At 44.0% G+C, this 13,773-nt stretch overlaps 1 protein-coding gene across 1 annotated transcript in view; it reads right to left on the bottom strand.

Annotated features, from left to right (window-relative positions):
- CEP120 (centrosomal protein 120) overlaps positions 1 to 13,773 on the bottom strand; it is a 247,075-nt gene that overhangs the window by 141,064 nt on the left and 92,238 nt on the right. The window contains exon 8 of the mRNA XM_033929005.1: positions 8,786 to 9,002. Coding sequence (XP_033784896.1) covers positions 8,786 to 9,002 — 217 coding nt within the window. The remainder of the gene's footprint in view (positions 1 to 8,785; positions 9,003 to 13,773) is intronic.

The raw sequence follows: 13,773 nt of genomic DNA, 5'->3' as shown, positions 1-13,773 counted from the left end.
TTAATCCACATGAGTATTTCACCCTCGATTCCATGGCTCGCAATCTTCCATAGTAGTCGTTCATGCGGAACCTTGTCAAACACCTTCTGAAAATCCAGATATACAATGTTGACTGGGTCGCCCTTTTCGATCTGCCTGTTTTTTCCCTCGAAGAAGTACAGCAAGTTCATCAAGCAAGATCGTCCTTTGCTAAAGCCGTGCTGACTGGTCCTCATCAAATTATGTCCGTTGAGGTGATCAATGATGCGGTCTTTTATCAGCGCCCCTACCATCTTTCCCGGTACCGAGGTCAGACTCACCGGTTTCATAGTTTCCTGGATCTCCCTTCAAACCTTTTTTGAAGATCGGCGTAACATTCGCCACCTTCCAGTCTTCTGGTATCTTTCCCGATTTTATTGACAGATTGGCTATTAGTTGAAGTAGTTCAGCTTAGTGCCTTTCAGTTCTTTTATGACCCTCGGATGGATGCCATCCGGTCCTGAGGATTTGTCACTCTTAAGCCTATAAATCTGCCTGCATACTTCTTCTAGACTGACCGTCAACCCGTCACCTCCAGCGTATAGCCTATTGGGTTCTGATATTTTGTGTATATCCTCTTTAGTAAATACAGATGCAAAAACCATGTTCAGTTTATCAGCAATGGCTTTGTCTTCCTTTAGCACTCTCTTTATTCCATGATCATCCAACGGTCCCTCTGCTTCCTTTGTGGGTCGTTTCCCCTTAATATATCGAAAGAACGGCTTGAAGGTTTTCGCCTCCTTGGCTATGTTTTCCTCATAGTCTCTTTTGGCCTCTTTTACTGCTTTATGGCACCTGCGTTGATGCTGTTGAGAGCAATATAAACCCAACAGGGTTATTCAAGCGTGTAACATTCCTGGACCCGTAGTGAATTGTGCAAAATAAGAGTGCAAAACCACACAATAAATAATAACAATCAAATATGATCTCTCCAGTATACTGTAGTACAATATATCACTGCTACAAATTTCCATTCAGTTTGAGGTTCAACTCTCTGAAAAATGTCTTCCGGTATCAAAAAATACAAGGTGATAAACTCTTGAGAAACAAGACAGAGCAGAGAGGTACTTATCTCCTGATGCAGTCACGCAGATGGAATCACTAATAATCCATTGTTCATGCTGTAATATTAAAAGCTTTATGGGGCTCCGTTTTGGAGAATCTAAGCCTCCTGCATCTGGAGCTTTGAACTTCTCAAGATTCAGAGAGGAATACATGAAAGCTGGTTGAATCCCAAATGGAAAATGGCGCTTCGGCATAGAGATGCCCAGCAGGAACACAGCAGCTCAAACAAAAACGGTGTGACGTCAGAAATGTAATGAGGTCACGTCGGTCCCACTTAGCTATTCAGCAGGAAAAATAAAAATAAACAGTCAAAAGACAATCAAAAAGGAAACAAATAACCACTGGCCCTTCTGGGGCCTATCAGCTCCTGGATTCCTGTGGACATATATGGAGTATACTGCTGAGTTGCACTTTCACAGTATTGTTGGTGTCCTTGGAAATATGTCTTCGCAGCAAAGAATCAAAACTTAAACATTCACTGGGGCACACAGTTAGCATCCGGAAGAAGCAAGTGGTTGTCAGCCCATGACTCAACGTTGAATGCAGGCAACAGTCTTCCATCTTGTGTAAAAAGTCTCCCATCTCATGTTTTGAGGCAGAAATAAAACTTTGAAAAAAAAGAAAGATCGATAAAAATCAAGATGGCCTATGCCAGCGAATTCACACCAAAAATGGCAAAAATAAAATCTGAAAATAAATAATAGCGGTTTGGGGTTTGGGGAGGTAGGAGACCTGAACCCTACCATTAGATACTCCGAAAAATTAGTTTTACCGCATTCCACAGACCACCCCTGAAGCTCCCATAGGAAATAATAGAGGTGCACTCACAGACTGTGCAATGCCTGCCTTTGAGCTGTTTAAACTGCAGCTGAATGGAGGAAAGGATTTTCTGCCTCAGAAACTGCTCCAAATGGCCAAATTTTAAGATAGTTGGACAGCCAATCGGACTGAATCAGACTGCAACCTCCGCCTCCATAAAACCACTCTAGTTACAGTTAATTTGATATACTGCATTTTTTAACAAATATAATCAAATCAAAGCGGTTAACAAAGTAAAAAAACAAACAATTGGTTACAAAATAAAACCAAGAACAGACAGGAGGGAAAGACTAATCCTTTTGTTCCAGTTTGTCTATTGTATTGAACAGGAAAGGGGTGGACTGCAATATCCATGCTACTGGGGGAAGGAAACATAGCCTGCCCCCTGAAACCCGGAGGGACTTTTACTCAGGATACATACAGCAGAAGGCATACAGCAGGCTAGCTCTACAAGTCCACCAAAGCTTCTCTGTGAAGCAGCAGTCCGACTCTGCAGGACTGCACCCTTTCCTCTGACAGAGGACCACCAGAAACACTCAAGCCACCGAAAACAACGAACTTGAGAGAAAAAAAAAGAAAAGAAAAAGAAGCAGAGCAGTGCAGAAAACTTCTGTACGGATTGCTTGCAGAAATTAAAACTGCAGGGGGCTCTAACTCTCTCTCTAAGGTATGAGGAGCATATGCTCAGAAAAGTGTTTGGATTTCTGCAACTCCCAGATTGCGGGAAGGGTTTTAACGTTCAATGTACTAAATCCAGAAGGGACTATCGGAGGACCATTGTAATGACTTTTTTTTAAACATCTTGACCACTTGTTCTGTCAATACAGTGAAATTATTTAACTGTAAAGGATGAATACACTTGGATCATATGACTGTCAAACAAACTTCCAGAGCTCTCTAATAAGCCCTAAGGCTTTTTATCGCCCATGTGCAGTAGTTCTTGCACTGCAGCAGACCAAAAGACCCCTTTACTGTCTTTTTTTTTTTTAAGCTTTGTGTATGTAAGAGAACTACTCCTAAAGGGAGACAGGTTGATTTTGACTGATAAATTATTCTCTTCAGAAAACTCTTCCAAGTAAGTCCCTAGAGCAGGGGTGCCCACACTTTTTGGGCTTGCAAGCTACTTTTAAAATGACCAAGTCAAAATGATCTACCAATAATAAAATTTTAAAAAACACAAAGCACACTGTACGCAGAGAAAATGTTAATTATCATTTATTTTCCGGGGTTTTTTCAAAGAGGTCAAGGCAGATGATTCTATGCAATGTCGCCTCAGTAACAACCATACAAAAATAGACAAATACCCTCCTCCCTTTTTACTAAACTGTGATAGCAGTTTTTAGCGCAGGGAACTGCGCTGAATGCCCTGCGCTGCTCTCGACGCTCATAGGTTCCCTGTGCTAAAAAACGCTATTGCGGTTTAGTAAAAGGGAGCCATAGTGCAAAATATAGACAGCAGATATAAATTCTCAAAAGGGAGCCATAGTGCAAAATATAGACAGCAGATATAAATTCTCAAAACGGACACATTTTGATCACTAAATTGAAAATAAAATCATTTTTCCTACCTTTGTCTGGTGATTTCATGAGTCTCTGGTTGCACTTTCTTTTTCTGACTGTGCATCCAATATTTCTTCCCTTCTTTCAGCCTCCTGTATGCTTCCTCTAGTCCAGACCTCATTCCCTCCCCCAACTTTTTCTTCCTCTCTCCCCGTCCTTCCCCTTTCTTTCTTTCTGTCTCCCTTTCTTTCTTTCTCCATGTCCCCTTTCTTTCTGTCTCCCTGTCCCCCCTTTCCTTCATTCTGCTTCCCTTCTTTCTGTTTCCCTGCCTGCCCCTTTTCTTTCTGTCTCCCTACCCTTCCACAAGCCACTGCCGCCACCATCAGGGAACAGGCCCCCAAGCCACCGCTGACCCAAGCTCTCCCTGCAGATTAGAAGCGTCGGGCCAACCAGCATTCCACTCCCCGATGTCAAATCTGCCGTCTGAGAGGAAGTTCCGGTCCAGCCAGGCAGCGATTGGCTGGCCCAGAATTGACTTCAGGGAAAGGAAGGCTGATCGTCCCGGTAGATTGCGAAGGCAACATGAGTCTATCACGGAGCCCAGGATGGGCTCCGCGATTGACTCGAGTTGCCTTTGCGATCTACCGGTCGATCGCGATCGACATATTGGGCACCCCTGCCCTAGAGGCTGGTATTGAGAAAGGTGGTCAATTTCGTTACTGATGCCAAAACTGGCCCAAAATCTGTATTTGGTCTTATTTTAGTTTTAGCTGTTTTCTAATCCATTGCAAGGTCCTCCCACCTCTTGAAGACCACAAGTTTTGGTCTTTCGGACCATCCCATTAACAGCACCTCAGGAGAAAAAGGTGCTACCTGGCCCAACATCCTTCACATATATGCACCCACCCTCTTCCAAAAATGATGCACATTCAGACAAGCCTAGAAAGCATGGATAAAGGTAGCACACTTCAGGAAGCACTTTAAGCACAAGTCTCTGGGTAAATAACCCATATGGTGAAGTTGTGTTGAAGTTATGTACGCCCTATGAAGAAGCGATACCAAGATGTGTAATAGAATGGACACCTCGGAGAGAGTGGAAAACATGAAAAAAGATCTTCAAAACACAGAAGAGAAGTCTAATGTTTGGCAACTAAAATTCAATGCGAAGACACAGAGCAATGCACTTAGGGAGTAGAAATCTGAGGGAAGCAAATGTGTTGAGAGGTGAGAGGCTAGTATGCACAGATGGGGAGAAGGACCTTGGGGTGATAGCGTCTGAAGATCTGAAGGCAACGAAACAGTGCAACAAAATGGTGGCTGTAGCCAGAAGTATGCTGGGATGAATAGAAAAAGGCATAACCAGCAGAAGAAAGGAGATGTTGATGCACCTATATAGGTCATTAGCATACAATGAAAGCAGTGCATGCAAGTAGTTCTCATGCATATTCATTGGGGAAATCCTGAAAACCCAACTGGATTGCGGCCCCCGAGGAGGGACTTTGACACCCCTGGTCTACACTCTACTCTCCTGAACAAACTACAGATGATTCAAAATATGATGGTCAAACTAATAGTTAAACTAAAAAAATATTTGACTCTGTCTCACCTTACTATAGAACTTACCTGTCAAAACTCGTATCACCTTCAAACTATCATGTATAATGTTCTAAATCTTATATGCAAAAACCGCTCAAACTTATTCGTCAATTTCTAGTCAACGTCAACCAGAAAACTGGAACCACTTCAACTGCTCCTCCCATCTCCCAAAGGGGCTAAATACAAACACACATTCGACACTTTTCACTTATCTTAGCACCAAAACCTGGAACAATCTCCCAACTGACATTAGGATGGAAACATTCTATAACAGATTAAAAAAAAAAAAAAACCACAACTTTGAAAACATACATACCATAGACAACTAACTCAAAATAGCCTAATGTCACTAAATCCCACATTCCACTCTAGTGCAGTGGTCTCAAACTCAAACCCTTTGCAGGGCCACATTTTGGATCTGTAGGTATTTGGAGGGCCTCAGAAAAAATAGTTAGTTACCGTATTTTCACGCAGATAACGCGCACCCGTGTAAAACGCGCACACGGGTATAGCGCGCAGAAACCACGATTTTATGTACAAAAACTTTTGTATACCGCGCTCACGGGTATACCGCGCATGCAGCCCGACTGTCCTTTCGCCCGCCCCGACTCTCCTCTGGCCACCCCGACTCTCCTTTCGCCCTCCCCGACTCTCCGTGCGCTGTCCCGACTATCCGTTCACCCTCCCTGACTTTCCGTGCACTGCCCCGACTCTCCGTGCGCTGTCCCGACTCTCCGTTCACCCTCCCTGACTTTCCGTGCACTGCCCCACGACACCCCCACCCCCCTTCCCCGTACCTTTGGTAGTTGGCCGGACAGACGGGAGCCAAACCCGCCTGTCCGGCAGGCAGCCAACGACGGAATGAGGCCGGATTGGCCCATCCGTCCCAAAGCTCCGCCTACTGGTGGGGCCTAAGGCGCGTGGGCCAATCAGAATAGGCCCTGGAGCCTTAGGTCCCACCTGGGGGCGCGGCCTGAGGCACATGGTCGGGTTGGGCCCATGTGCCTCAGGCCGCGCCCCCAGGTGGGACCTAAGGCTCCAGGGCCTATTCTGATTGGCCCACGCGCCTTAGGCCCCACCAGTAGGCGGAGCTTTGGGACGGATGGGCCAATCCGGCCTCATTCCGTCGTTGGCTGCCTGCCGGACAGGCGGGTTTGGCTCCCGTCTGTCCAGCCAACTATCAAAGGTACGGGGAAGGGGGGTGGGGGTGTCGTGGGGTCGGCCAGGGGGGTCGCGGGTCGGCTGGGGGAGCGGTCGGAGGTTCTTGGGGGGGGCGGTCGTTGGAGGGAGGGGGGTTTGTGTCGAGGGCAGGAGGGCCTGGGATCCCTCCTGCTCTTAATGTAGTGCGGGGTGGGGGTAGGGGGTCGCCGTGGCCAGGAGGGTTTGGGCTCCCTCCTGGCCCGATATTGTCGGGGAGTTGGGGAGTCGGCCGGGCAAGAGGGCTTGGGCTCCCTCTTGCTCCGATCGTGGATGCGGGTGCGGGTGGGAGCGCGTGCGAGCGGTCGTTCGGGGCGGGGGTGCGAGCGGTCCTGCTGGGGGGGGTGAATCGGGCGTCGGGCGGGGTGGGAACTATGTAAAAAAAATTTTGTATACCGCGCGAGGGGTATGCGCGGTAGGTAAAAACGCGTATAACGCGCGTGTTATATGCGTGAAAATACGGTAATGTCTTATTAAAGAAATGACAATTTTGCATGAGGTAAAACTCTTCATAGTTTATAAATCTTTCTTTTTGGCTAAGTCTTAATAATAAAATTGCCATTTATAGCTAAAGAGACATATGATCAAGAAACTTTTACTTTACTTTTGTGATTATGATAAACATACCGAGGGCCTCAAAATAATACCTAGCAGGCCGCATGTGGCCACCAGGCTGCAAGTTTGAGACCACTGCTCTAGTGTTATACCAGAACAGTCATAGAACCTCCTTTCTCTCTTCCCAATTACTCCACTCATAATTCTGCCCTCCTCAAACTGCTATAATGTAGAATATACATTCTCTAATTCTTTATATTGTAAGTCACCTTGAACCTGTTTAAGCATAGCATGACTCAGAAATAAGGTTGTTAAACATTCTCTTTCTTTAAGCTGCGCAAGATCAAGTCAATCTGTTCACATCTCCTCCCCTCAGCATTAAACATCCTGGTCCACTCACTTATTCAACAATGGCTACTATAATTCTCTATATGTGGGAATAAGAAATTAAGGCATACCGGATATCTGACCCATTCATAATTCACATAAATTTGTCCACATCACCCCTCAATCTCAAAAAATGCACATTGGCCCATTTTCAAAATATTGACATTGGGAGCAGTGGCATACCAAGGGGAAGCGGTCTGCCCCAGGTGCAGCCCATAAGAGGGTTCTCCGAGTGAGGGCTGGCGTCATGGTATAACTCCAGGTACTTCTTCCAGCAGTGGCAGCATTCAGATTTCACTGTTCTGCTGGCATTGAGCCTTCCTCTTTGCTGTGTCCTAGCACAGAGGAAGGCCCAGTGCTGGCAAAAGCAGTGAGTTCTGAACACTGAGCTAGAGAGAGGGGGATAGGGAGAGATAGATAGATGCTGCACCTGAATGGGGAGAGGGAGGGAGGGAGAAGGAAGTCTAGGAAAGGGAAAGGAAAAGAAAAGGAAAGAGATGCCAGACCATGGGAAAGGAAGAGAGGGAGGGAAAGGAAGGAAAGGATATGACAGACCATGGAGAAAGGAGGGAGGGAAAAGAAAGAAGAAATACCAGAGCATGGAGGGGGAAGGAAAGGAGAGAGATGCCAAGGCATGTGGGAAGGGAAGGAGACGGACATGCATGACCATTGGGAAGGCAGGGAGGGAAAAGAAAGAAAGGAAATGCCAGAGCATGGAGGGAGAAATGGAAGGAGAGAAGAGGAGAGAGATCCCAGGTTATAGGGGGTGGGAAGGAAGCAGATGCTAGACCATGGGGCGAGTTGGGATGGGGAGGGAAGTAAAGGAGAAGAGAGAGATGCCAGAGAATGGGGGAAGGGAATGGAGATAGAAAGAGAAAAAGGGAATGGACAGAGAAAAGGTGGATGCTGGATGGAATGCAGAGTGAAGAGAAGATGAGGAAAGCAGAAACCAGAGATGACAAAAGGTAGAAAAAAAAAGATTTTTGTTGTTGTTGCTTTAAAGTAGTATTGTAGCTATACTGATAAATATTTATAAATAGAAAATGGAAATAGGATAATCTTTTTATTTGACTAATTTTAATACACTTTTTTACTAACTCTTGGAGACCAAAATCCCCTTCCATTTTTATATTAGGGGGTATTAAAAAATAAACGGCCCTGGGTATCACATAACCTAGCTCCGCCACTGACTGAGAACTCCCTTCACCTATTACGCCATCTTTTTCCATATCACACTAGAGCCCTTAGATCAACCAAACAACATCGACTAAATGTTCCATCATACTGTAACATAGTACACATTAAACAATCTATTTTTTTCTGTACATGGCCCCCAACTATGGAAATCTTTACCTAAGAACATAAGAACATAAGCAATGCCTCCATTGGGTCAGACCTGAGGTCCATCGTGTCCAGCAGTCCGCTCACGCGGCGGCCCAACAGGTCCAGGACCTGTGCAGTAATCTTCTATCTATACCCCTCTATCCCTTTTTCCAGCAGGAAATTGTCCAATCCTTTCTTAAACCCAAGTACCGTACTCTGCCCTATTACGCTCTCTGGAAGCGCATTCCAGGTGTCCACCACACGTTGGGTAAAGAAAAACTTCCTAAAGTCTCTTTATAAATTTGTGTTTCACTTTACATCTTACCTTTCTCAGTTACTGGTATATCAGACTCCTGTAGACTTTCTACTTCACCTTCTGTTGATTCATCTTTAGTTGGAGGAGAGTGGCTGTATCGAGGCAATGCTGGTGATGCACTCCGGGGTCTTGATTTTGGACTCTGAGATTTCTTCAATGTAGGTGATAAAACTCTTTTCTTTGTTGGGCTTTCTGCCTCAGTTTCATCTTTTAACTGGCTTGAAGGCTGCAGAGAAAATTCACATTTCAATAAGAAACAGCGGAATGTTAAAAGCCAAAAATACCCCTTCTAGAAACATGACTAGATTAGTCCAAATTATCAACTAGTAACTCTTAGGTAGAGAATTGCGATTTTTGTTCTAATCCATCTGGATCCATGGAAATAACGCTCAAACAAATTATAGGTGATCACAAAGTTTGGGGGTTTTTTTTTGTATATACTCGAATATAGGATGAGATTTTTGGGCCAAAAAAATGGCCCAAAAATGGGAGTCTCGTCCAGTGTTCCCTCTAAGGTGAGCGCATGAGCGATCGCTCACTATTTTCAGTGGCGTCACTCATACGCTTTCTCCTGTCGCTCACTCGAGGGCAGGCGGAGGTGAGAGGAAGCAGCGGCGGCCTGTATTTTAAAGTTGAAAGATGCAGCGGCGGCTCCTCTCAAGATCCCTGACTGCATCGGACTTCCGACGCAGGTGGGGATTAGTGAGAGGAGCCGCTGCCATGTCTTCAGTGTCGTACCAAGGGGGGGGTGTAGTCCGTCCCGGTTGTGCACCCGCCTTAAGGCTGCAGTCGGAGAGGAAGTTCAGGCCAGCCAATTGCTGCCTGGCTGGGCGGAACTTCCTCTCCGACGGCAGAATTGACGTTGGGGGATTGCTGGTCGGCCCGGTGGGAAGCAGAGAGAGCTTGGGGCAGCCGCAGCGGTGGCTTTGGGGCCTGTTTCCCCCGATGGTTGCGGCGGTGGCTTTGGGGCCTGTTTCCCCCGATGGTGGCAGCAGTAGCTTTGTGGAGGGTAGGGAGAAAGAAAGGGGGCAGGCAGGGAGACAGAAGGGAAACAGAAAAAAAGAAAGGGGGCATCAAGAGAGAAAAAAGAAAGAAAGGGCAGGGAGAGAGGAAGAAAAAGTTGGGGGAGGGAATGAGGTCTGGAGGAGAGGAAGCATACAGGCTGAAAGAAGGGAAGAAAGATTGGATGCACAGTCAGAAGATGAAAGTGCAACCAGAGACTCATGAAATCACCAGACAAGGTAGGAAAAATAATTTTATTTTAAATTTAGTGATCAAAATGTGTCTGAATTTATATATGCTGTCTATATTTTGCACTATGGCCCCCTTTTACTAAACCGCAATAGTGTTTTTTAGCGCAGGGAGCCTATGAGCGTCGAGAGCAGCGCTGGGCATTTAGCGCAGTTCCTTGCGCTAAAAACTGCTATTGTGGTTTAATAAAAAGGGAGGGGGGTATATTTGTCTATTTTTGTATGGTTGTTACTGAGGTGACAATGCATAGAGTCATCTGCCTTGACCTCTTTGAAAAAAACCCAGAATAGGAATGATAATTAACATTTTCTCAGCGTATAGTGTGCTTTGTGTTTTTTAATTTTATTGTTGGTAGATCATTTTGACTTGGTCATTTTAAAGTAGCTCGCAAGCCCAAAACGTTTGGGCACCCCTGAGCTAGAGCGTTGAAGCTGTGTATTTCTATTTTATCCCTTTTACAAAACTGTGGAGCGTTTTTTAGTGCCAGCCGTGGTGGTAGCAGCGCTGATGCTCAGAATTCTATGAGCGTCAGAGCTGTTACCACCGTGGCTAAAATCCACACTACAGTTTTGTAAAAGAGGGAGGGGTTAGTTGTGATGACATATTCCATACTAGGCGAAGGTGTTTTCTGTGTGTTCGAAAGACAATTTTCTGTTAGGATTGAATGTGTAGGATTGATCTGTGCTGGTCTGGCTTGTTTAGTTTTACAATGGGTGTATTGATGTACTGCTCACTGCAATATGTAAGATGCTGCCTTTTCCTAGGTACTTATGTGTGACGTGTGGCTTGTTACTAAAAATCATGTTTTTCGTACAGATGGGGGGGGGGTGCCAAAAAATGATGGGCCCGGGGTGTTACATATGCTAGGTACTAGCTATAAAAACACAGATATATTGAAAACCAATGTATGTAAATCAACACTTTCAATTGGTGACTACTATATTTGTAGGACAAAATAGTAATGAGGTTTTGCAGAAAAGTATATATGTGAGACTAGTATCAACTCTAAATATGCTCAAAAAGAAGGAGAAAAGCCTCAGAAAGAGGTCCTCCCACCGCCACAAAGGTGGATATCAGGGTGGTTAGACGGTAACCTCACAGGCAAAACCTTCATTAATGTGAGTAATTTGAGCAAAAAACTTGTACTTCACATATATTATAAGTTAATAGATAGAGGAAAACCACTTATCTTAAACTGATCGGCACACCGATCGGTGTGCCGATCAGTTTAAGATAAGTGGTTTTCCTCTATCTATTAACTTATAATATATGTGAAGTACAAGTTTTTTTCTCAAATTACTCACATTAATGAAGGTTTTGCCTGTGAGGTTACCGTCTAACCACCCTGATATCCACCTTTGTGGCGGTGGGAGGACCTCTTTCTGAGGCTTTTCTCCTTCTTTTTGAGCATATTTAGAGTTGATACTAGTCTCACATATATACTTTTCTGCAAAACCTCATTACTATTTTGTCCTACAAATATAGTAGTCACCAATTGAAAGTATTGATTTACATATGCTAGGTACGCCACTGTATGTAAAGATACCAGAAAGCTGGCGAAGCAAAAACTTTAAGTAAATTGTTATTCTTCTAAGTTTTGAGTATTTAACCCTCCCACAATCTCATGGGCATTCGTTTCAAGTTTATTGAGGTTTTGATTTAAACGCAATATCAAATATTTTCAATGCGTATAACAAAAATAAATTTGGGGAAATAAATAAAACTATTTGAACAATAAACATATCCATAGATAGATTAGGATCCAAGATGGCGACGGGATAGGTAGCCTGTGCGTTTGCTCCCGATAACCTCCCATAAGCGGTTTATATTTCTGCAGGAAATTTATAATTACCTATTTTGAGATGCCCAAGCGAAGAGGGAGAAGCGCCGCTGCGGCCTCGCGGCGCTCCGAGACTTCGACGGCGGGCAACATTGAGGAGCTTATCCGGCGCATGCAGGAATCGTCAACTCGTTCAGGGCTCCCCCCGCTGGAGACGCTGCAGGAGAACGGCATGCAGCAGGTCTCCTTGGGGCTTGAAACCACCTTCAGCCCTGAAATGCGTGCTCCTCCCCCGCATCCCCGAACAGCCAGTTCCCCGAGGGAGGGGGAGCTTCCGGGAGTTCGAGAGCTCCTTCCTTCAGAGGCAGTGGAGAACAGTCCGGGGGACGGAGATTCGGGTTCCCAGTTTTCTTCTGGGAACCTGAGTATGGAGTCGGAGGCCTCGACATCTGCGGGAGAGGGAATGATCCAGACTGAACAGTTGGTGGAAGACTTGCCAGTGGGTGAGCACAAGAAATTACATTCACATCTACATTTTCAATTTCCTCAGTTAAACAAACCCCAGGAAGTAACTCTGGATGCCCTGTGGGACTTGGTTGCCACTATACCTAAAACTCTAGCGTCTCAGTTAAATCAAGTAGAAGAACGGTTTAATATGTATGATAAGAGTATTTCAGAACTACAGAAAACTTCCACTGATAATAAATTGCAATTAGAAAATCAACAACAGAATATAGATTCTTATAAAGCAGTGCAGGAGGCACTAATTAAAGATAACATAAGTTTAAGAAGAAAACTTGAATCAATTGAAAATTCCTCAAGATCAAATAATCTTAGATTAATTAATTTTCCAAAGATTACAACGGTAACTCCTAGGGAAATGATTATTCGTTATCTAACAGAAATTTTGGAAGTTCCTGAATCTTCGATACCACCTTTCACTCAGGTTTATTATCTTCCTGTTAAAGATATTAAAGAAGAGAAAAATTTACAAGAAGTAAATCAAGAGCCTTTGAATGTGACGGCTTTATTAGAATCCTCTGACAGGGAAGTAGCCATTCCGGCAACTTTACTTATCTCAGTGGCTCTTACAATGGATAAAACATGGTTACTGAAGCTATATTTCAAAAATAAGCATAAAGAGTTTCTAGGACTGAGAATTCAAATGTTTCCTGACTTGGCCAGAGACACACAGAGGCGGAGAAAAGAATTTTTGATATTGAGACCAGCAATTACTACTCTGGGGGCCACCTTTTTTCTTCGATACCCTTGTAAATGTATAGTACATTATAAGTCGCATAAATTCGTTTTCTTTGAACCCTCACAACTGACAACATTCCTATCAATGTCAAGCCTGGAGAAAGCGCAAGATGGACAAAATGATAAATGACTTCCTTGCACAGATTTACCTATAACTGTTTTTTCTTATTATTGATGATTGCTTGAACTCCGTTTTTACTTAATCTTGGATTTCAAATGATGAGGACTTGAGTGAGATTTAAGATAAAAAAAAATATTTTTCTTTCCCTTTATATACTATATATTAAGTTTGAACTATTTTCCTTTTTTTTTTTTTATCTCTTGAATTTTGCTTTCTGTACAAGTATATACTTGATTGTTATATTTGAAAAATGTATAAATAAATAAAAAATAAAAAAAAAAACATATCCATAGATGATTAAAAATACATAAGGAGTACAAGGATAAACTACATTTGTTTAAAAATGCGTCCTCCGTGCCTGCTCATAAATTTGTGGAGTATGTAACTTTTCGCTCATGCATATTTTTTTTTGCACACACCTCATCGATCCTTAGAGGGAACATTGGTCTCATCCTATACTCGGGTTACCCCCTCATGGACGATACGGCAGGCCGGGACAGGAGGGATGCATCCTTTCTCCCATTCTGACCAACTAACTTTTTTTTTTTTTTAATCCACTTTTTAAACTATTTCCTGTGCTTACAT

The sequence above is a fragment of the Geotrypetes seraphini genome, chromosome 1, assembly GCF_902459505.1.
Source record: "Geotrypetes seraphini chromosome 1, aGeoSer1.1, whole genome shotgun sequence".
Classification (NCBI taxonomy): domain Eukaryota; kingdom Metazoa; phylum Chordata; class Amphibia; order Gymnophiona; family Dermophiidae; genus Geotrypetes; species Geotrypetes seraphini.
Note: the sequence above shows the minus strand (reverse complement) of the source record. Positions and strands in the feature narration are given on the sequence as shown.